Raw genomic sequence first — 26692 nt, 5'->3', positions numbered from 1 at the left:
GGGTTTTACTAGGAGGTGTCCATCTTCCTTCCCTAGTTCTCAGGCCTGATTCCCTGTTCCCCCCTTCCCTCTTATGCTCGGTGTGGTGTTTACCTCCCACACCGAAGCGTGACACTACCTGTCTATCTATCTATATCATATCTATGAGGTTGAGTCACTAAATAGCCGCACTCAGCCTATAGATCTAATTTTACTAAACTTTCAGAAAAGACAACTACATCATTTTTCAATATAATCTCCCTGCTTTTCAATACACTTTGTCTATCTGTCAACAAGCTTTTGTATTCCCTCATTAAAAATGTTTTAGGCTGAGCTGTGAACCAAAAATGCACCGCTGTGTTATAATTATTATGGATTATTGCATAGGCAGAGCCATGACTGATTTGCAAATGGCATGCCACATAATCCACTATCACTCATTTATACAACAGAATCAGTCCGACTATCTTTATTTCATTATGTATCTATCTACCTACCTACCTGCTTACCTATCTATTCATTTTAGTTTTTATTCCTACTGAAGCTGAGCACAGTCCAGCAAAGTATACCCCAACATCCATAACACATATTTGAAAAGTTACCGCTGGACCCGGACATACCCCCATTTTCACCCAGGCAGCCCCCCTGATATTCATGCTCCAATGCTCATGTTAGAGGGGCCGGAGTAGCTTTAATTCCCCTGTAGTACCTCCATTAGTTATGTGCCCCTGGCCAAGGCAGTCGCAATTACATCATTGCTCTGTTTGAGACCCGGAGCAGGCAGTCGCATATATGTCATTGCTTCACAGCTACCTATACCACCCTACTGCCTCACAGGCTTTAGGCATAGTGGCCTGTGTTCTATGACAGTGAAAAGAGGGGATGGGGGGCCATTGACTCCCATATTCTGCATCAGTGTTCAAATGTGGGACACTGGAGAAATGCCCAATAACATTGATGGGCGTTTATTTTAATTTGCCATCAAACCCTACTGATAGGAATATTCTTCAACAGTTCCAAAAATGTCACCCTAGATGTATGGTCAATTCTCTTCCTTGTAGTTAATTATTAAGAGTGAAAGGGAGCCAGAAATTCACTGGTACACCGGGAACAATGTCTTGTAGGACTAGCTCAGCTGAATGTAATGATACCCTTCGCTGAGAACTGAGCTATAATGATCGTTTATAAGATCAGAGATCTGATGGGACAGAGAGAAAACTCAGAGCCTGCTACTAGAAAAACTCAAGCCTGCACAGAGACAAGGGCTCAACATTTTTAATAAAGACCAATTTCAAAAATTTTTTTAGCTGAAAATGATTACAATGCAATAATAACAAAAATACCCCCAAAGATGTACATAGCCTTTAAAGCATAAGATAGCATGGAACAAATTTATAAAGAACTTGGACATCCCCTTTAACACTGATTTCAAGGTTAATGTACTAATGTAAACGATGATGAACATGCCTGCCCATTATTTACATAGTTGCCAACTGCCCTGAATTTTCATTGACTATCCCTCATTTTCAAACACAGTCTTGGCAAATTCGGGCTGTCCCAGGCTGAAATGGACAGCACTAATGCAAACCCGCAAGTGGGTGTGCCTGGGGGGGGTTTGGGCATTTTCAGGGGCAGCGCTTAGATGCCCTGAATGTACCAGCTAAAATGTTGGTAAGTATGTACTTGTCTATGTGTCTAGTATGTTTAGAGTGATAGTGTCTGAACACTACAGCATGTTTTTGTCTCTTCTGACTCAGCTGCAGGATCCTCCTATTCCTATAAATTTCCATCCTGGATTATACAGAAATCTTTGCATGATGCACATTACAGTAGTTATGGGGGCTTATGGTTTTGTGGCTGTTGTACTGCACTGCTGACACTATGATATGTGGCAACTATAGGGGCTGCTATAGTGTCTAGTTGCTATGGTTACTGGCATACTTGGATCAGGGTATCGGTATCATTGCACCAGGCAATACACCGTTCAGGTTGTCAGAACCACTCTCTGCCTATGGCTATTTCAGCCTTTGTTCTTGTACATTCTGGTCAGTTTTCCTCTTTAATCCTTTAATGACTTATGATGTAGAAGTATGTGATAGGTTGTAATGTGTATGTAGTAGGTTCAGGAGCTGGGATAGATAGATAGATATGAGATAGATAGATATTAGATAGATAGATATGAGATAGATAGATATGAGATAGATAGATATGAGATAGATAGATTAAAAGAAAAATAAGAAATTCGTCGGCACTTTCAAAAATAGTGTGTTTATTACACCAGGTGCAATGTTTCGGTCCTCTCTATGGAACCTTTTTCAAGCAATAGATAGATATGAGATAGATAGTAGATAGATAGATATATATATTAAACAGATTTATATGAGAGATAGATAGATATATAGATAGGATATACAGTAGATAGATAGATAGATAGATAATGAAATAGATAAATTGATAGATAGATAGATCATAGACATGAGATAGATAGATAGCTAGATAATAAAATAGATCGATAAATTGATAGATCTTAGATATGAGATAGATAGATATTAAACAGATAGATATTAGATAGACAGATAAGTAGATTAGAGAGACAGATAGATGGATAAATATTAGAAATAGATATTAAACAGATATTACATAGACAGACAAACTGATAGATTGGATGGGCAGACAGATAGATATTAAACTGATAGTAGATAGATAGACAGACAGACTGACAGGCAGACAGATAAATAATTAGATAGACATTTAGATGTATTTTTGGCATGAGATTACCACCAGGAATAGACGCTCTGCATCGGAAGATTAAGCATCTACTGAACTCTTGATAACTCCTCCTGAATTTGAGCTTTATCTTGAAGCGGAGGATGAATATTTGATATCTTTTGGTAATTTAATAAAGAACTAAGAGGATCTCTATGCAAACGCCCATTATCCCCTGACTTCTGCTGCTTGGTTATGTCATAATCTCCTACATAATAAATCTTCTTTCAAGAAAGGGTTAACGTATTAAAAAGTTATATTTAGAGAGAGAATGTCAGTACTTAAAGCCAGCGGACAGCTTCCTAAGTAAAATGTAATTAGCTAAACCTTCCTTGAATCTTCAAGGGTTTAAGTCTTCTAGGGATAAAGGTAAACACAGCATAAGATGTTAGGAAGGAGGTTTGCTCTACAGTATTCTCTGTGGCTAATGACAAGACAACATGGGATGTGTACTACCACCTGGCAGCTGAAGTTTGTGATCCCCAGGAATATAGACATCCATAAGAGAACAAGAAATGGACTTGGGACGAGCAAAGCTCCTGAGATGTGGGATGAATGCCCTTCATCAGGCCTTTCACAACATCCATGGATTAGCTTGGACAGATGGAAAACAGGTCATCCTTACAGCTTTGCACCTCCAAAAGGACGCTGTAGAATTTGGCAGCTCGGTGGTCATCGGACAGTTTGAACATGTTCATGGCCTATTTTGGGGCCCTGCAACTGATCCTCCAGCATTGCTAGCAGTTCAACATAAGAAACATGTCACCATATGGCAACTCTACTACAACCCATTGGAAAAGAACAAACTAGTTGTCTCCCAGACCTGTGAGTATGGAGATCCTCTCCCCGTTCTTCCACAAGGATGCATATGGCATCCAAAAAAAGATATCCTAGTGGTGTTAACTAAGAAGGATGTTTCAGTTTTGTATACAGTCTCTAACAACAATAGTAGCGTTAAAGCGGACATTACATGTAGTAGTGTAGTTCGATGTGCTTGCTGGACAAAGGATGGTAGTCGTGTAGTGGTAGCTATGGAGGACTCTCTTCATTCTTACACATGGAATGATGACCTAAAGACCTTAAGTCCTTGTTCCTTTTGCCCCATATTTAATATTGAGGCACCGATTGTTGCAGTTCAACCCATTATGGATTACCAAGTGGTTGTGACTTCTGAAATTTCAACAAAACCCCCATATGGCCATTACAAAGATTCTGAAGGATCTGCTATGCAATCTTCTCTGCTGATGTTGGATGAAGAATTATCCAGGAACAGAAGGGTCTCTATAGATTCAGGAAAATCAGAGCCAGTTGACATGTTAAAGGTCTCATCACTGATGCCAACAGAAATGTCCAAGATGCTGGCCAGGCATCGTAAATCTGACCCCAGTCCACTCATGTACTTAAGGCAGAGGAGCATTACTGGTGAAAATAAGACAGAATTGTCCAATCTTTTGCTAATAACTTTTGAGAAGAACTCAACAACTACAAGAAAAGTATCAATACCAGGTATCTCCTCCCCAGACATCATAGCTCTTGATTCTCATAGTGAAAGAGTTGCAGTAGCATCTAACACTTGCAACCTGGTATTGATTTACCCCATTGCTCCATCATGTATGCCCAACATTCAACAAATTCGTCTAGAAGAGAATGAAAGAGCCAAAGGACTATCTTTTCTTACGGATACATTACTACTAATCTTGGTTGGGAGACCAAAATCCAGTGATTTAGGCTTTCTGCATATATTGGCTTCTGAAAAGTATACTGTGCAGTTAGTGACAAGAAGTATATTGCCCATTGAATATATACCATCTAGAATAAACTGTGACCAGAATTCAATATCTGACCAATCTGGTTTGAACACTGGTTGTCTTAAAGCATATGACCTCAATGTTGGCAAAGAGCTTTGGATGCCAAACCATATCGGAAATAAATCTCCACGTATGCAACGGAAAATTAGAGATCTCGTTCAAGAGGCAAGTGGAGACGAAAGCCCAACATCAAGTCTCGATGACTATAATGAAAATAAACTTCTAGCAGAATGTCCTGTAACTCTGGAGAACCTTAAAGCTGAGCCAACCGTACGGAGGCCTGTAAAGGGTATAAATAAAAAGAAACTGCACAGATCATTTTCTCAGAGGTCTAACGATGACCTTCAAGAAACAAACGACAATTATTTATCAGTAGGCACCAATGATGATATTGAGGGGAAAACAAATTTTCAAGGTCACCCTTCAGGAACAAAAGATTCTTCGAAGATGTTTTCAAAAAGTTTGCCATACCCAACTTCTGACGATCCACCTTATATATCCATAAGTCAGCAGGTATTTCTTAGATTATTATGCCATTGTGAAAATGTTTTTATACATTCTTGACATTTATCTAAAAAATGACCATTCCATATAACATACTTGCCAACTTTCTGAAACAGGATCCCAAGAGAAACACTATTGTGTTTGACGCAGGACAATTTCAACTTTAACTTTTTGTCATGACCAAGTACCCGTTTCATAGGCCATGCCCCTTTGCACAACTGTATCACTTTGTTTGGATGCTGATGCCACGCCTGATGACATAGCATCCAGACAGAGAGATTCCCACGGTATTTCAGTCCCCTTTTTCCCTAGACATTTGAGCCTCTAGGAGCATTACCATTACACCTAGAGGCTTTGCTCTCTGCAACTGCCGCCCCCTCTGCACTTTGATTGACAGGGCCGGGACATTTTTCATTGCCTGTTGCTGTCAAAGTGTAGAGGGCGCACCAGTTGCGGAGAGAAATCTGAGCCTCTAGGTGACTGGGCACTGTATATACTGGGTGATGATTGGGTAAACCACATATTATTATTATTAGAGATGAGCGAATCGAAGCTGACGAAGTGGAATTCGATCCGAATGTCAGGAAAAATTTGATTCGCACCGAAGCCGAATTTCGCGCTTCGTGGCAACGAATCACATTTTTTCCTAAAATGTCTGCTGCACTTGTGAGGACATGGAGAAAGGAACTCTGGGAAGGCGGGATCACCCAGATTGACATGCATGCATGCAGCCAATCAGCGGCCAGCCCTGTAATGTCACAGCCCTATAAATAGCGGCAGCCATCTTAGATTCTGCCATTTACCAGTGTTCTGAGTGCAGGGAGAGACGTCTGCAGGCGCTAGGGACAGTGATAGAAAAAAATATTTAATTGTGCAGAAAAAGTGATTTACCAGTGCAGGGAAATGTTACTGGGGTGCAAGTGGTGTTTGATACAGCCATTAACACGGTTTATCACAAGGAAATATTTCTACGCCTTATTTGCCCTTGTGCAGTGCAGTTACATGTTCTAAAGCATTTTTTGGCTTTTATTAGTGGGAAGAAAAGGGCTTATTAGCCGTTGTAGTGCTAACATTACAGCCCTTTTTGTCGTGTATTAGTGGCAAAAGCAAAATATATTTGCCGGTCAGCTGTGTGGTTATCTGTTTTAAAGTCATTTTTGCTGTGTATTAGTGGCAAACCAAAAATATATTTGCTGCTCAGCGGTGCAGTTACTGCATATGTTTTAAAACCTTTTGTGGCGTGTATTACCGTAAAAAGAAAAAATATATTTGCTGCTCAGCGGTGCAGTTATCTGTTCTAAAGCCATTTTTGCTGTGTATTAGTGGAAAAACCAAAATGTATTTGCCGTTTAGCGGTGCAGTTACCGTATATCTTTTAAAGCCTTTTGTGGCGTGTATTACCGTAAAAAGAAAATATATATTTTCCGCTCAGCGGTACTGTTATCTGTTTTAAAGCAATTTTTGCCATGTATTAGTGGCAAAACCAAAATATTTTTGCCAGTCAACTGTGATGTTATCTGTTCTAAAGCCATTTTTGCTGTGTATTAGTGGCAAAGCCAAAATATATTTGCCATTTAGACGGTGCAGTTACTGTATATCTTGTAAAGACTTTGTGGCGTGTATTACCGTAAAAAGAAAAAATATATTTTCCAGTCAGCGGTGCTGTTATCTGTTTTAAAGGGTTTCTGTAATGAGAAAAATGGTTATGTAGCTGACTGACATTAGCGATGTGCTAATGTCAGCAGTACATAACAGTATGCTTTATAACTACCTGCCTGCCGCCGTTCCCGCAAAATAAAAGCATTTATAATATGCTAATGAGCCTGTAGGTGCTAGTGGGGCGTTGCTGCAGCACCTAAAGGCTTCGTCTTCTCACCCTTTGGCTTTGGCACACCCATGTACAGTTGACTGACGTCCGAGCTTCTCCTCAGTGACCCGTAAATCCCGCGCCTGCGCTGTCCCGTTTAGTATTCTGCACAGGCGCAGTGTCCTTAGTGACATTAGACACCCCCAGCCAAGAGTCGGTGGGCCAAGAGTTGGTGGGTTCCTCTGACACGACTCTTAGTTGGCATGGCCCGGGAGCAGGCCCTGTGCCCTTACCTGTCCTCAACCTGCCTCTGTCCTTTTCTGCTCCCTCAGCCAGAGAAGTATTATATGCTGTGGGCTCAGCTCCACTATACAGTGAGGATGAGCTACTAGAGGACAGTCAGCAGCTACTGCCCAGCCAAGATCTGGAGCAGACATCTGCCGCTTTCTCCACTCGGCGGGCAAGTAGTGATGGGGAGAGTGGGGTAGGAGCAGGTGTTGCGAGCGGTCAGGCTCCTGACCCAGAGACGGTTGAGGAGGACATCAGTGACGTGCAGACAGTACTCGATGATGATGATGCCGGGTGACGAAGGGGCTTCATCATCATCGAGAGAAAAGGGTGGCAGCTTGCCTGTGAGGCAGCAGCGGAGCCAGCAAGGCGCTAGCATGGCCAGGAGTCAGCAGGGTGGCAACAGTGGGAGGTCGGGAGCAAAACATTCCCGGGTAGACCACCCGCTTCGCGGGAGCCTACCTGCCCGAAAAGTAGTGGTGCACATGTTCATGGAGGCAGCGGCGGTAGCAGTCAATCAGTGCGTAGTGTTGGGGGTAACATCACCTACTCGGCGGTGTGGCAGTTTTTTGTAAAGCCGTCGGAAGGTGGACGTGGCCATATGTAGAATCTGTGGGCAGAAGGTGAAGCGCGGCTAGGGTGCCAATGTTGGCACTACGGCCCTGCGTCAACATATGCATCATCGCCATAAAGTGGCCTGGGAGAACCGTGGCTCCGATGTGGTGGTCCAGCCTGCCGCAGCAACCGCTACATCACCCAGTGGCACGCACCCGGTTTCAGGCAGTAAAGGCTGCACCACCTCAGCCGAAGGGAGCTGTCTGTCCTTCGCATCATCTGCTGGTCCTGATGCTTCTGCTCCTCCTCCTACTTCTCATCAGTCATTCTGTCAGAAATCGATCAGTGAAGCGATTGCCAAGAAACAACAGTATGAGTGCACTCATCAAACGGTGCAGAAGCTGAACATGCTCCTGGCCAAGTTATTGGTGCTGCAGTCCCTCCCTTTCCAAGTGGTAGACTCTGCAACTTTCAGAGAACTGATGGCTTGTACTGAGCCGAGGTGGAGAGTCCCAAGCAGTCATTTCTTTGCCAAAAAGTCAGTACCAGCCCTGCACACACATGTAGAACAGAAGGTGGGCCAGTCCTTGAGCCTTTCCGTGTCTGCCAAAGTGCACAGCAGCGCTGACGTGTGGAGCTGTAACTACGGTCAGGGACAATACATGTCCTTTACGGCCCACTGGATGAATGTGGTTCCTGCACAGCCACACCAGCAACTTGGCCAGGTGACGCAGCTTCCGACTCCACATTCTCGCGCCTTTGGTTCTGCGACAATGTCCGCCTCTGCCTCCTTATCCTTCACCGTGTCCTCAGTCTCCAGTGCAGGGACAATTCACAGTGCTCCTCCAGCATACCACATGTGCAGGGCGTGGCAGTGCTGTTCTGCACCTGGCTTGCCTGGGCGAATGGAGTCACGCAGGGGAAGAACTGCTCTGTGTCCTTCAGCAAGAAATCTAATCCTGGCTTTCTCCGCAACAACTGAAAATCGGAAACATGGTGGCCGACAATGGGAAGAACATGGCATGCCCCAACATAGGCTGATATGCGACGTTTCCACCCGTTGGAATTCCATCCTCCATATGCTGTACCTACTGTACGAACAGAGAAAGGCCATAAATGATTTCCTGATGATCCAAGCAGACAGGAGTACTCCCCTGTGTAACTTCGATGTCAGCCAGCGGCAGATCATTCGTGACACCTGCCGTTTGCTCAGGCCCTTTGAGGAGGCCACATTATTTGTCAGTCACCAGGACTACGTGATGAACTATGTAATTCCACTGCTTCATGTTCTGGAACAGATGCTGGTAAATCTGGCTGGTCAGGGGACTGGAGACGTGTCTGCAGCTTCCCACTAGTGTATGTGGGCACTGCAAAAGCTTGTTATGTCATATGTTATATCATGCTGTATTTCATTCTTATGTAGAATCCCTGTTACCAGGCTGTTAAGTGCACTACACACATTCCACCACTAGATGGAGATAGCACCACAGTATATATACTACAGTTCAGGCCTAGTGAGGGAGTTGGAGTTAGAGTGTGGAAGCAGGAGGAGATGGAGTGAGGGGCAAGGGGGGGAAGGAGAGGACCCCTCCTCTCAGCTCTCTCTTGGGCTCCACAGCCCAGAGGAGCCAATTCATGGTTTCGGTGTCAAGCAAGGAAAATAGGCAGAGGTGAAGTCTTTGTTCTACTGTCTACTCTTCCGGAGTGCCAAGTGGATTTTACAAAGTTTATTGTGGAAAGACAAAGGAAGGAAATATAGCCATTATTCTAGGCTCTAGTCACCTTTGTAATAATGTGAAGGTTTATTAGCTTCCGTAGCCTCACCGTTACTTCAAGGACAGATAGGACATCTGTTACATCATTTGTGTTTAGAAGATAAGGACTTGAACCACCTTTACTGAGATTGGAACAAGGCAAAGAGCTGAATACCAGTGAGTACACAACTTCCTACGGTAGCCTGAGATATAGCCACATATACAGCCTGTTACTAGGATTTGCCACATCCAACCTACATGTTCATAAGGGACTGTTTTATAACTGGATGTAAATTGCTGTCAAGATCCTGGTTACAGTAAAGTTCTTAGTGGGATTTAAAACCTGCCTCATTCTTCTATCTCCATACTACCACCACTCTCATAATTTTGCACCATCAAGGTACTGGCTTCACGACATTACCTAAGTCAGGGGCCCAGCCGCACAAGCACTCAGAAACCCAATCACCATCAAGGGCACCTTGATCACCACCTGGCCGGTGTCCCCTGTAATAGAGTGTGCCCCAGGGAATCCAGTGCTGTTCTCCCCTTCACTGCACTGCTGGCCAAGGGAGGCATCTGCTAACCGTGAGTACCCGATCAACTATTGTACCATTTGGCCCACCGTGAACCTCACATGTTCTCCCCCTGCGGATCGGCACGTTGCATGTCGCCTAGATCTCATGGCCACATGAGTCCTGTGGGGGCTGAACTGGAGGAGGATGACATTGGAGCACAAGCAATGTGTAGCGAAATGGGTGTTTTTTCTACACAGGGGACAGGAGAGGAGGAGCAGCCAGAGGAGCTACAGGGCGATGAGGAGGACGAGGCAAAGGACCCAGACACACCATGGCAGTATGCAGTGGAGATGGAGGCAGGGAGCTCCTCCAAGTCACATGCACAAATGGGCCGCTGCATGCTCACTTGCTTGGGTAGTGACAGCCGAATTGTCACCATTCGGCAGCGGGATGACTTCTGGCTCTCTACCTTGTTGGACCCTCGCTACCGGTCCAAAATGAGGGCCTTTTTTACACCTGCTGAGAAGGAGGACAAACTGAACTACTATAGAGACATCCTATGTAGTCAGTAGTGATGAGCGGCATAGGCAATATTTGTTTTCGCAATATTTCGCACATTTTTTGCTTAATATTCACTATAAATTCTAGAATTCGCGATCTCCAGTCATTATTTTCACGATTGCGCAAATCGGCACTAATGATGCACATTTTTTTGCACAATACATAAAACTTCACATTTTATCAGGTCTGAGTAGATATTACTGATTGGTGCACTAAGTATTGTTGTGACATCACAGCACTATGTCTGTAGCATGTGTGTATGGACAGCAGAGAAACAGTAATTCCTATCACACTACCTAACACCCTGCACTGGAACCTATCAGCTACACTATATCGGGATATAACCTACACTGACTATCTCCTACTAACTATCTGTATTATATATAGGAGCTAACTAACTATCTAATGTAATTGGATAAGGAATAGGATCCAGATGAAAGCACAGAGCACAGCAATGACACTGCTCTCTCTCTCAGATCTGCAAAAAACTGCAGAAAATGGCTGCTGGGGAGGTTCTTATATAGTAAGGGGTAGGCTACGTTCTTATTGGTTGCTAGGGATGTTGCTAAGCTCTGACAAAGATATTGCAGCCTTCTCATTGGCCCACAAGCAAAAAGGGAGGTTACTGTTTAAAAAAAATCTAGAATATTCACGATTACCAATATACAGCACTATATTCTACATCTTTGCGAATTCTCGAAGTGCCGATATTTGCAATAAAAATTTGCGAATATAATTTTTGCGATCAGCACTAGTAGTCAGTTGGCAGCTGCCTATCTGTGCCATCATCCATCCTCTTGCAGGGCTCTCTGCGCTCACGTTCCACAGCCATGGCTGCTGGGGAGGGGTGGGGTGGCAGCAGGGCCGTCTTTAATATTGATTGGACCCTGTGCAAGCATTTACTTGGGCCCCCTGGATCCCGCCTTCCCACATAAAACAAGTAATATATATATACACTGAACAAAAATATAAATGCAACACTTTCGGTTTTGATCCTATTTTGCATGAGCAAAGATCTGAAACATTTTCTACATACACAAAAGACCCATTACTCTCAAATATTGTTCACAAATCTAAATCTGTGTTAGTGAGCACTTCTCCTTTGTCGAGATAATCCATCCCACCTCACAGGTGTGGCATATCAAGGTGCTGATTAGACAGCATGAAATATTTATATTCATATTTTTTGTTCAGTGTATATATAATATAGCTTACAGTGAATGACTGTAAATACTCACAGGTCTGAAGACCCCAGCAGGCTCAGGATCAGTGCTCTGGGCAGCTGGGCTCAGGGCTGGAAGTGGGCACCGCTCTGCAGTTCAGGAAGGAGACCAAGGTTCACCCTAGCATTGCAGTGCCGCCACTGCAACACGGAGTACCGTATTTTTCGCTTTATAAGATGCGCCTGATAAAAAGATGCACCTAGGTTTTTGAGAAGGAAAATAAGAAAAAAATTGTTTTGAACCAAAAGGTGTGATTTCGGTGGGTTTTGAACTATTGGTGGTCTGTGGATGACACTGTTATGGGGGATCTGTGGATGAGGCAATATTATGTGGATATGTGGATGACGCACTGTTATGGGGGCATCTGTGGATGACGCACTGTTATGGGGACCTCTGGGTGACACTATTATGGGGATCTGTAGATGGAAATGTTATGGGGGCATCTGTGGATTTCGCATCGTTATGGGGGCATCTGTGGATGACACTGTTATAAAGATATCTGTGGATGACACATTTTTTTTTGATCCACTCCTGTTTTTTTGGGCATTAGCGATACTGATGGATTAATGACAAAATGCTGACCGAGTGAAGACGGAAGCTCCACAGATAGGATTTGTTTTTTGGGGGGTTATTTCTCTGACGGATCAGAGGAAGGGCAAATCAGTGACATCTACACAAACTTACTGCTGACACCCTCTCCACTCTGTCGGGGGAGAGGGCTCTACTTGTATAAGCGTTTAATTGAACAGGTTCTGTAGACATCTATGTGGAATCAGCTGATGACGGTGTAAAAGGAGTGTGCTTCTTCTTGGCGCTAACATCGACCTGTAAGGCTGAGTTCATACTTGAGTTATTTGGTCAGTTTTGGCCCTGTGACTGCCCAAATAAGTGAAGTGTGCAGTGATTCTAAGAGCGACGCCTGTCATCTGCATGTCATACTGACTCACAGTATTGTTTCACTACCACAGCAGACTCCCTATGCGTGTTACTGCAAGGCACAAGTGTTCTACACCACTATACAGGTTCTCTGCAGCCAGGAAATAGATGTTTTTTAACGAGATTCACAGCGAATATATTGTGACCGAACTAAATTTTTCCCAAAAAATTCTGTGGCCTGGTGAATAGAATAAAAAAAAAATTATAATTAATATTATTATTATACTGGGTAATGACTGGGTACGTCATGTACAGGGTGATGACTGGGTACACCACATACTAGGTAATGACTGGGTACGTCATGTACAGGGTGATGACTGGGTAAATCACATACTGGGTAATGATTGGGTAAACCACTTACTGGGTGATGACTGGGTACACCACATACTAGGTAATGACTGGGTACACCACATACTAGGTAATGACTGGTTACACCACCTACTGGGTGATGACTGGGTAAATCACATACTGGGTAATGATTGGGTAAAAAACATACTGGGTGATGAATGGGTACACCACATACTGGGTGATGACTGGGTACACCACATACTGGGTGATGACTGGGTACACCACATACTGGGTGATGACTGGGTACACCACATACTGGGTGATGACTGGGTACACCACATACTGGGTGATGACTGGGTACACCACATACTAAATAATGACTGGGTACCCACATACTAGGTAATGACTGGATACACCATTTACTGGGTGATGACTGGGTACACTATATACTGGGTAACTACTGTGTACACCACATACTGGGTGATGACTGGGTAATGATTGGGGAAACCACATGCTGGGTGATGTTACAGTACACCACATACTGGGTGATGACTGGGTACACCAAATCCGGTTGATGACTGGATACACCATATACTGGGTTATGACTATGTGAGCCACATACTGGATGATGACTGGGTACACCACATACTGGGTGATGACACAGTACACTACATACTAGGTAATGACTGGTTACACTGGGTGATGACTAGGTACACCACCTACTGGGTGATGTCTGGGTACACCGCCTACTGGGTGATGTCTGGGTACACCACATACTGGGTGTTGACTGGGTACACCACATGCTAGATAATGACTGCGCACACCACATACTGGTTGATGACTGGGTACACCACATACTAGGTAATGACTGGGTACACCACATACTAAATAATGACAGGGTATACCACATACTAGGTAATGACTGCGCATGCCACATACTGGGTGATGACTGGGTAAGCCACATACTGGGTCACAACTGGGTAATGATTGGGGAAACCACATGCTGGGTGATGTTACAGTACACCACATACTGAGTGATGACTGGGTACACAGCATACTGGGTGATGACTGGGTACACCAAATCCGGTTGATGACTGGATACACCATATACTGGGTTATGACTATGTGAGCCACATACTGGATGATGACTGGGTACACCACATACTGGGTGATGACACAGTACACTACATACTAGGTAATGACTGGTTACACTGGGTGATGACTAGGTACACCACCTACTGGGTGATGTCTGGGTACACCACCTACTGGGTGATGTCTGGGTACACCACATACTGGGTGTTGACTGGGTACACCACATGCTAGATAATGACTGCGCACACCACATACTGGTTGATGACTGGGTACACCACATACTGGGTAATGACTGGGTACACCACATACTAAATAATGACAGGGTATACCACATACTAGGTAATGACTGCGCATGCCACATACTGGGTGATGACTGGGTACACCACATACTGGGTAATGACTGGATACACCACTTACTGGATGATGACTGGGTACACTATATACTGGGTAATAACTGGGTACACCACATACTAGTGATGACTGGATACACCACATACTGGGTGATGACACCGTACAGCACATACTAGGTGATGACTGGGTACACCACATACTAGGTAATGACTGGGTACACCAAATACTAGGTAATGACTGGGTACACCACATACTGGGTGATGACTGGGTAAATCACATACTGGGTAATGATTGGGTAAGCCACATACTGGGTGACGACTGGGTAATGATTGGGTAAACCACATGCTGGGTGATGACACAGTACACTACATACTAGGTAATGACTGGTTACACCACCTACTGGGTGATGACTGGGTAAATCACATACTGGGTAACGATTGGGTAAACCACATACTGGGTGATGAATGGGTACACCACATACTGGGTGATGACTGGGTACACCACATACTAGGTGATGACTGGGTACACCACATACTAAATAATGGCTGGGTACACCACATACTAGGTAACTGCACATTCCACATACTGTGTGATGACTGGGTACACTACATACTAGGTAATGACTGGATACACCACTTACTGGGTGATGACTGGGTACACTATATACTGGGTAACGACTGTGTACACCACATACTGGGTGATGACTAGGTAAGCCACATACTGGGTGACGACTGGGTAATTATTGGGTAAACCACATGCTGGGTGATGTTACAGTACACCACATACTGGGTAATAACTGCGCACGCCACATACTGGGTGATGACTGGGTACACCAAATCCGGTTGATGACTGGATACATCATATACTGGGTTATGACTATGTGAGCCAAATGCTGGATGATCACTACATACACCACATGCTGGGTACACCACATACTGGGTGATGACTGGGTACACCACATACTGAGTGATGTCTGGGTACACCACATACTGGGTGATGACTGGGCACACCACATGCTAGGTAATGACTGGGCACACCACATACTGGGTGATGACTGGGTACACCACCTACTGGGTAAATAACATACTGGGTAATGATTAGGTAAACCACATACTGGGTGATGACTGGGTACACCACATACTGAGTGATCTCTGGGTACACCACATACTGGGTGTTGACTGCGCACACCACATGCTAGGTAATGACTGGGCACACCACATACTGGGTGATGACTGGGTACACCACCTACTGGGTAAATAACATACTGGGTAATGATTAGGTAAACCATATACTGGGTGATGACTGGGTACACCACATACTAGGTAATGACTGGGTACATTACATACTGCATGATGACTGGGTACACCACATACTGGGTGATGACTGGGTACACCACATATTTAGTAATGACTGGGTACACCACATACTGCATGATGACTGGGTACACCACATACTAAATAATGACTGGGTACACCACATACTGGTGATGACTGGGTAGTGATTGGGTAAACCACACGCTGGGTAATGACTGCGCACGCCACATAGTGGATGATGACTGGGTACACCACATAGAAAGGTAATGACTGGGTACAGCACATACTAGGTGATGACTGGGTACACCACATACTAGGTAATGACTGGGTACACCACATACTAGGTAATGACTGGGTACACCACATACTGGGTGATGACACAGTACAGCACATACTAGGTGATGACTGGGTACACCACATACTAGCTAATGACTGGGTACACCACATACTGGGTGATGACTGGGTAATGATTGTGTAAACTACATACTGGGTGATGACTGGGTACACCACATACTGGGTGATGACTGGGTACACTATATACTGGGTAATGACTGGGTACACCACATACTGGTGATGACTGGATATATTACATACTGTGTGATGACTAGGTAAGCCACATACTAGGTGACGACTGGGTAATGATTGGGTAAACCACATGCTGTGTAATGACTGCTCACACCACATAGTGGGTGATGACTGGGTACACCACATACTAGGTAATGACCGGGTACACCACATACTGGGTGATGACTGGATACACCATATACTGGGTTATGACTGAGTGAGTGAGCCACATACTGGATGATGACTGGGTACACCACATACTGGGTGATGACTGCATACACCACATACTGGGTGATGACTACATACAGCATATACTGGGTGATGACTGCGTACACCACATACTGGTGTCACGCCCATGGTTATGGTCAGGACTCCTTGGGAGCCGCATGCAGTTGCCCGCGGTCTGGGTGTTGTGTCAACCGCAGCTGGGGGCACTTAGTTGTTTGCCTCAAGTGCGGTTGCCGTGGACAACAGGTATGCGTGCGGTTGCCTCTGACTTTGTGTGTGTGTTTGTGTGCACTTTCCTTGTCTGGTGTGCACGAGGTTTATGTAGGTGTGTACTGTGACAATTCCCTTCACTTGTGGCTGCCCATGGCAACGTTTTGTATTGTGTACATGTGGCGGCAGTGTCTCGGTCTCCTGGCTGACTCCCAGGACATGGTTGCCACGCCTGCGGTAACAGCTGCAGTGTATTTGCTTATGAGTGCACAGTGCAAGTGGCTGTCTTTCCTTCCCTGGTGTGAGAAGGGTTAACTTCCTTCCTAGTGTGTGTGCACTGGGTGTGTCTGTGTGTGGGTGTGGCTACATGGGCTATTTAGCCTCTGCTGTGATCAGTAGTCTGAGGGGTACTTCAGCCATGGCTAGCTGGAGTCATCCTCCTGTGATATACCATCTGCCAGTGGGGGCCACCCTTGTGGTCATAAGTTATGTTACATGGTGTTATGAAGATGTTTCTTTGGTCTCTTTATTTATTGCAGCTTATGGTTTCCTGGGTTCCCGTGTGATGTGTGGTGTGTCCTTTGTGTTGTTGTGGACAGCAGCACTTGTACATGGGTTCCAGGTTGTGTGTCTGTGGAAGGTAGGTGTGGTACTAGTTTCACTTACCTGCAATTGCCATATGTCTGTTTATGTTTCCCCTTTCTTTATAGCTTGGCCAGTGAGATATCTGTTCGTCTGTATCTAGGAGGAACAGGTAGTCTTACCCTGCTCCTAGTCCAGGGCCACCCTGAGGGCTAGCAGGAATATCATGTTCCGGAGTATGAGCCGTCCTACCATCAGGGTCGGCTCATATGGCTAGGAGTCATGGTAAGAATTAGGGATTGATAGGAGGTGACCTGCTCCCTGATTTCTGTCCTTGCCTTGCATCGACCATCCATCTTCTGGCATCGCATGGCTGAGGGTTTTCCCCATCCTCAGCCGTGACAACTGGGTAATGACTAGGTACACCACATACTGGGTGATGTCTGGGTACACCACATACTGGGTGTTGACTGGGTATACCACATGCTAGGTAATGACTGCGTACACCACATACTGGGTGATGACTGGGTACTCCACATACTAGTTATTGACTGGGTACACCACATACTAGGTAATGACTGGGTACACCACATACTGCATGATGACTATGTACACCACATACTGGGTAATGGCTGGGTACACCACATACTGAGTAATGACTGGGTATACCACATACTAGGTAATTACTTGGTACACCACATACTGGGTAATGACTGGGTACTCCACATACTGGGTGATGACTGGGTACACCACATACTGGGTGAGGACTGGGTACACCACACACTGGGTGTTGATTGTGTACACCATCCACTGGGTGCTGGCTGGGCACACCGCATAAATGGGTGATGACTGGGTACTCCATGTACAGAATAATGAGTGAGTACACTACACACTGGGTGCTGGCTGGGTATACAACATAGTTGGTGATGACTGGGTACACCACATACTAGGTGATGACTGGGTAATGATTGGGTAAACCACATGCTGGGAGATGACTGGGTACACCACATACTTGGTAATAACTGCGCACGCCACATACTGGGTGATGACTGGGTACACCACATACTAGGCAATTACTGGGTACACCACATACTAGGTGATGACTGGGTACACCACATACTAGGTAATGACTGGGTACACCACATACTGGGTAATGACTGGATACACCACATACTAGGTGATGACTTGGTAAATCACATACTGGGTAATGATTGGGTAAACTACATACTGGGTGATGACTGGGTACACCACATACTGGGTGATGACTGGGTACACTATATACTGGGTAATGAAAGGGTACACCACATACTGGGTGATGACTGAGTAAGCCACATACTGGATAATGACTAGGTACACCACATGCTGGGTGATGACTGGGTACACCACATGCTAGGTAGTGACTGGGTACACCACATACTGGGTGATGACTACGTACACCACATACTGGGTAATGACTGGGTACTCCAAATACTAGGTAATGACTGGGTAAACCACATACTGGGTGATGTCTGGGTATACCACGTACTGGGTAATGACTGGGTACACCACATACTAGGTAATGACTGGAAACACCACATACTGGGTATCGACTGGGTACACCACATACTGGGTATCGACTGGGTATACCACATACTGGGTGATGACTATGTACAGCACATACTAGGTGATGACTGAGTAAGCCACATACTGGATGATGACTAGGTACACCACATGCTGGGTGATGACTGGGTACACCACTTACTAGGTAATGACTGGGTACACCACATACTGGGTAATGACTGGGTTCACCACATACTAGGTAATGACTGGGTACACCACATACTAGGTAATGACTGGGTACACCACATACTAGGTAATGACTGGGTACACCACATACTGGGTAATGACTGGGTACACCACATACTGGGTAATGACTGGGTACACCACATACTGGGTAATGACTGGGTACACCACATACTGGGTGAGGACTGGGTACACCACAAACTGGGTGATGACTGGGCGCGCCACACACTTTGTGCTGGCGGGGCACACCACACACTGGGTGCTGGCTGGGCACACTACACACTGGGTGATAACTGGGCATACCATATACTGGGTGATGATTGGCATGTACAGGGTGATGACTGTGTACACAAAATGGAGTGATGATTGTGCACTTCACATACAGGGTGGTGACTGGGTAAACCACATACCGCGAGAATAGTGGGCCTAAAAAGTACAGAGTGATAACTGGGCATAAAGGGTGACGACCGAGCACATCATGTACAGGGTGATGACTGGATACCCAACGTATAGGGTGATGACTGGGTACGCCACATATACGGTAAGGACTGTGTATGCCACGTACAGGGTGATGACTGTGTACGCCACGTACAGGGTGACGACTGGGTACGCCACGTACAGGGTGATGACTGGGTACACCACATACTAGGTAATGACTGGGTACACCACATACTGGGTTATAACTGGATACACCACATACTGGGTGATGACTTGGTAAATCACATACTGGGTAATGATTGGGTAAACTACAGGGAGTGCAGAATTATTAGGCAAGTTGTATTTTTGAGGATTAATTTTATTATTGAACAACAACCATGTTCTCAATGAACCCAAAAAACTCATTAATATCAAAGCTGAATATTTTTGGAAGTAGTTTTTAGTTTGTTTTTAGTTTTAGCTATTTTAGGGGGATATCTGTGTGTGCAGGTGACTATTACTGTGCATAATTATTAGGCAACTTAACAAAAAACAAATATATACCCATTTCAATTATTTATTTTTACCAGTGAAACCAATATAACATCTCAACATTCACAAATATACATTTCTGACATTCAAAAACAAAACAAAAACAAATCAGTGACCAATATAGCCACCTTTCTTTGCAGGGACACTCAAAAGCCTGCCATCCATGGATTCTGTCAGTGTTTTGATCTGTTCACCATCAACATTGCGTGCAGCAGCAACCACAGCCTCCCAGACACTGTTCAGAGAGGTGGACTGTTTTCCCTCCTTGTAAATCTCACATTTGATGATGGACCACAGGTTTTCAATGGGGTTCAGATCAGGTGAACAAGGAGGCCATGTCATTAGATTTTCTTCTTTTATACCCTTTCTTGCCAGCCACGCTGTGGAGTACTTGGACACGTGTGATGGAGCATTGTCCTGCATGAAAATCATGTTTTTCTTGAAGGATGCAGACTTCTTCGTGTACCACTGCTTGAAGAAGGTGTCTTCCAGAAACTGGCAGTAGGACTGGGAGTTGAGCTTGACTCCATCCTCAACCCAAAAAGGCCCCACAAGCTCATCTTTGATGATACCAGCCCAAACCAGTACTCCACCTCCACCTTGCTGGCGTCTGAGTCGGACTGGAGCTCTCTGCCCTTTACCAATCTAGCCACGGGCCCATCCATCTGGCCCATCAAGACTCACTCTCATTTCATCAGTCCATAAAACCTTAGAAAAATCAGTCTTAAGATATTTCTTGGCCCAGTCTTGACGTTTCAGCTTGTGTGTCTTGTTCAGTGGTGGTCGTCTTTCAGCCTTTCTTACCTTGGCCATGTCTCTGAGTATTGCACACCTTGTGCTTTTGGGCACTCCAGTGATGTTGCAGCTCTGAAATATGGCCAAACTGGTGGCAAGTGACATCTTGGCAGCTGCACGCTTGACTTTTCTCAGTTCATGGGCAGTTATTTTGCGCCTTGGTTTTTCCACACGCTTCTTGCGACCCTGTTGACTATTTTGAATGAAACGCTTGATTGTTCGATGATCACGCTTCAGAAGCTTTGCAATTTTAAGAGTGCTGCATCCCTCTGCAAGATATCTCACTATTTTTGCCTTTTCTGAGCCTGTCAAGTCCTTCTTTTGACCCATTTTGCCAAAGGAAAGGAAGTTGTCTAATAATTATGCACACCTGATATAGGGTGTTGATGTCATTAGACCACACCCCTTCTCATTACAGAGATGCACATCACCTAATATGCTTAATTGGTAGTAGGCTTTCGAGCCTATACAGCTTGGAGTAAGACAACATGCATAAAGAGGATGACGTGGTCAAAATACTAATTTGCCTAATAATTCTGCACTCCCTGTACATACTGTGTGATGACTGGGTACACCACATACTGGGTGATGACTGGGTACACTATATACTGGGTAATGACTGGGTACACCACATACTGGGTGATGACTGAGTAAGCCACATACTGGATGATGACTGGGTACACCACATGACTGGGTACACCACATGCTGGGTGATGACTGGGTACACCACATGCTAGGTAATGACTGGGTACACCACATACTGGGTGATGACTACGTACACCACATACTGGGTGATGACTGGGTACTCCAAGTACTAGGTAATGAGGTAATGATTGGGTAAACCACATACTGGGTGATGTCTGGGTATACCACGTACTGGGTAATGACTGGGTACACCACATACTAGGTAATGACTGGGAACACCACATACTGGGTATCGACCGGGTACACCACATACTGGGTATCGACTGGGTACACCACATACTGGGTATCTACTGGGTATACCACATACTCGGTGATGACAGGGTATACCACATACTGGGTGATGAAAGGGTATACCACATACTGGGTAATGACTCCGTACACCACATACTGGGTGATGACTGGGTACACCACATACTAGGTAATGACTTGGTACACCAGGTAAACCAAAAAAGAAAAAATGTAGCAGCACTACAAAAATTAGTAGTTTCCTTACTGTGGTGGTGCTCGCCGTGCCAGAAGCCAGTCCTTTGCTTCCCCAAATCCAGGTACAATTGAAGTGAAAAACAGCAGCACTCTCCAGCCTTAATCCTTAATGCTTTATTTTCACCAAGACAAATGCGACGTTTCGATCAGTGTGATCTTTCTCAAGCAATCTAACATTGTGAACTCAAAATCAAATACATATACCCTGCTAAGCTGGTCATCTGACCTAATCAATTATGCAAATACATCATTAAAAAAGACTGTGTGTACCACCCCCATTTCTGTTCGTCTGACAGCGGGGTTAACCTGATCCACCATATTCAAACTTTATCCATTGTGCATACATTAAAATAAAACTCCATCAACTTACTGTGGTGTGAGGCGTGAACCTGGGGAATCCGCTACTGTCGCAATTATAGCTATGTAGAAGGCCGATCGCCTCTCTTACTACGGCGTTTCTCAATCTCCAAAGCGCCTGCGCCTGCGTGTCTCACCCATGACGTCAGTCTCAGGACGCCCGGCCAGTGCCATGGAGACCGAGCGCCTCTCTTCCTCGTCACTACCAGGATAGTGTGCGCATGCGCGCCTAGCCTCAGCGGTGACGGGATTCAGCGTCTAGTCCCGCGTCACTACGTAGCGTCCCTAAGGCTGTCGCCATGGAGATTCCAAACATCTTGTCTTATGTGAAGTTCACAAGCCAGTTCAGGCTTTCATGTTTGTCACTATGCACGTTCACCAATCGTATGGGGCAAATCGATCTAGATTTATTAAAATTAGGGGTTGATTGCACATCAATGTTAGTTTGATTTAAGAAAGCTATAGGTGGCTATATGTACCAGGTGTCCACTACTCAACCATATCTTAAGATTAGAGTACCCAGTCACTAAGTTTAGCCTCATGATGATTGATCAAGGGTCCATAAACTCATATACAAAGAGTGGCACTACTCAATCCAGTACAGTAGGGGTAAATATCCCCCCTGTCATGGAGTGAGCTTGTGCCCACCCTCACCAGACGGACATGGTGGTCCTAATGGCAGTGCGTCTTCCCCTGTTATGGGGTCAACGAATGTAGCCATAGTCCACCCCACACATTTTTTAGGGGGGCATACCCTCCAAATCGAAGGGACGTCCGTCCTATGAAGCCAACCATTCAAACCCATATAGTCGGATAATAGGTATCCCCGTCTCCGGGTATACATCTATATTTCCGACCACTAGGTCATCTCAAGCACTTCAACCCCCTCTATTATATATATAAATTTCATACGGCTGTTCCACAGAAACTGTGCATCTCATTCTCCCATATATGGAAAGGTAGTGAAACCAGCACATTGTCATCTAGTATATCTAAATTAACAAAATTTGTCCCCTCACTAGGCGAACACAGCAAAATAACAAAAAATGATGATAACTGGTTTACCGTTAGGTTGGTCGGAAATATAGATGTATACCCGGAGACAGGGATACCTATTATCCGACTATATGGGTTTGAATGGTTGGCTTCATAGGACGGATGTCCCTTCGATTTGGAGGGTATGCCCCCCTAAAAAATGTGTGGGGTGGACTATGGCTACATTCGTTGACCCCATAACAGGGGAAGACGCACTGCCATTAGGACCACCATGTCCGTCTGGTGAGGGTGGGCACAAGCTCACTCCATGACAGGGGGGATATTTACCCCTACTGTACTGGATTGAGTAGTGCCACTCTTTGTATATGAGTTTATGGACCCTTGATCAATCATCATGAGGCTAAACTTAGTGACTGGGTACTCTAATCTTAAGATATGGTTGAGTAGTGGACACCTGGTACATATAGCCACCTATAGCTTTCTTAAATCAAACTAACATTGATGTGCAATCAACCCCTAATTTTAATAAATCTAGATCGATTTGCCCCATACGATTGGTGAACGTGCATAGTGACAAACATGAAAGCCTGAACTGGCTTGTGAACTTCACATAAGACAAGATGTTTGGAATCTCCATGGCGACAGCCTTAGGGACGCTACGTAGTGACGCGGGACTAGACGCTGAATCCCGTCACCGCTGAGGCTAGGCGCGCATGCGCACACTATCCTGGTAGTGACGAGGAAGAGAGGCGCTCGGTCTCCATGGCACTGGCCGGGCGTCCTGAGACTGACGTCATGGGTGAGACACGCAGGCGCAGGCGCTTTGGAGATTGAGAAACGCCGTAGTAAGAGAGGCGATCGGCCTTCTACATAGCTATAATTGCGACAGTAGCGGATTCCCCAGGTTCACACCTCACACCACAGTAAGTTGATGGAGTTTTATTTTAATGTATGCACAATGGATAAAGTTTGAATATGGTGGATCAGGTTAACCCCGCTGTCAGACGAACAGAAATGGGGGTGGTACACACAGTCTTTTTTAATGATGTATTTGCATAATTGATTAGGTCAGATGACCAGCTTAGCAGGGTATATGTATTTGATTTTGAGTTCACAATGTTAGATTGCTTGAGAAAGATCACACTGATCGAAACGTCGCATTTGTCTTGGTGAAAATAAAGCATTAAGGATTAAGGCTGGAGAGTGCTGCTGTTTTTCACTTCAATTGGACTTGGTACACCACTTACTAGGTAATGACTGGGTACACCACATACTGGGTAATGACTGGGTACACCACATACTAGGTAATGACTGGGTACACCACATACTGGGTAATGACTGGGTACACCACATACTGGGCAATGACTGGGTACACCACATACTGGGTAATGACTGGGTACACCACATACTGGGTAATGACTGGGTACACCACATACTGGGCAATGACTGGGTACACCACATACTGGGCAATGACTGGGTACACCACATACTGGGTGAGGACTGGGTACACCACATACTGGGTAATGACTGGGTACACCACATACTAGGTAATGACTGGGTACACCACATACTAGGTAATGACTGGGTACACCACATACTGGGTAATGACTGGGTACACCACATACTGGGTGAGGACTGGGTACACCACAAACTGGGTGAGGACTGGGTACACCACAAACTGGGTGATGACTGGGCGCGCCACACACTTTGTGCTGGCTGGGCACACCACACACTGGGTGCTGGCTGGGCACACTACACACTGGGTGATAACTGGGCATACCATATACTGGGTGATGATTGGCATGTACAGGGTGATGACTGTGTACACAAAATGGAGTGATGATTGTGCACTTCACATACAGGGTGGTGACTGGGTAAACCACATACCGAGAGAATACTGGGCCTAAAAAGTACAGAGTGATAACTGGGCATAAAGGGTGACGACCGAGCACATCATGTACAGGGTGATGACTGGATACCCAACGTATAGGGTGATGACTGGGTACGCCACATATACGGTGAGGACTGTGTATGCCACGTACAGGGTGATGACTGTGTACGCCACGTACAGGGTGATGACTGTGTACGCCACGTACAGGGTGATGACTGGGTATGCCACGTACAGGGTGACTACTGGGTACGCCACGTACAGGGTGATGACTGGGTACGCCACGTACAGGGTGATGACTGGGTACGCCACGTACAGGGTGATGACTGGGTACGCCACGTACAGGGTGATGACTGGGTACGCCACGTACAGGGTGATGACTGGGTACGCCACGTACAGGGTGATGACTGGGTACACCACGTACAGGGTGATGACTGGGTACGACACGTACAGGGTGATGACTGGGTACGACACGTATAGGGTGATGACTGGGTACGCCACGTATAGGATGGTGACTGGGTACGCCACATATACGGTGATGACTGTGTACGCCACGTACAGGGTGATGACTGTGTACGCCACGCACAGGGTGATGACTGGGTACGACATGTACAGGGTGATAACTGGGTACGACACGTACAGGGTGATGACTGGGTAGTGGACTAATCATACAACACACATAATAGCGAATGAGCATACCACATAAAGGGTGGTTACTGGGTGCACTATGCACAGGGTACTGGCCACAGGGCATTAGTTCAGCTTGATTTTGGTGAAAAAAAATTATGAGCCATTAATCAAAATTTTCAAACATAAAGAAGTGACCTTGTTGCAAACAATCACAGCACAGCTCTCATTTCCCTAGAGCAGTTTAATACATGAACCCGGAGCTCTGATTGGTTGCTGTGTCCAACGCGGCCATTTTGTATGTTAGATATTTTTGATTAATGGGGGCAGTGTGTTCATGAATAGTTAATGAATTATACTGTATCTCACATCACATATACCAGCAGTTATAGTATTCTCAGAGATAGCAGTGGCTCCTGGGCCCTAAAATTGTAGAAAATATCAGGACTCGCGTGTCTGCTGCTTCTCCATTCCAATGCTGCATGAATGAGGTCCCTGGCTGCCCCGTGTGATGGCTGAAGCCAATCGCTGCCCACAGTGGTGACATGTCATCGTCAGGAATGTCATTTTTATGTAGAGAGACTGACACTGCAGAGATGACGTCCCTGACTACTGCCGCGAGCAAGCAGAGGATGGGAGTGGTATAGGGATCTGGATGCAATAATCATTCATAGTGGTAATCCTCGCGCCCATGCAGAGATAGGAGGGTGCACCCTTTTTTCCCTTGGGGGACACTCTGATGTTGGAGCTCCTGCCTGATGGTAGT

General features: G+C 45.3%; 1 protein-coding gene across 1 annotated transcript in view; it reads left to right on the top strand.

Annotated features, from left to right (window-relative positions):
- Positions 1 to 3260: 3260 nt before the first annotated feature.
- LOC122934068 (WD repeat and coiled-coil-containing protein-like) overlaps positions 3261 to 26692 on the top strand; it is a 30956-nt gene continuing 7524 nt past the window's right edge. The window contains exon 1 of the mRNA XM_044289219.1: positions 3261 to 5066. Within this exon, the coding sequence (XP_044145154.1) occupies positions 3261 to 5066 (1806 nt within the window). The remainder of the gene's footprint in view (positions 5067 to 26692) is intronic.

Source organism: Bufo gargarizans, chromosome 4, assembly GCF_014858855.1.
Source record: "Bufo gargarizans isolate SCDJY-AF-19 chromosome 4, ASM1485885v1, whole genome shotgun sequence".
NCBI lineage: Eukaryota > Metazoa > Chordata > Amphibia > Anura > Bufonidae > Bufo > Bufo gargarizans.
This window is presented reverse-complemented; position numbering and strand designations above follow the sequence as displayed.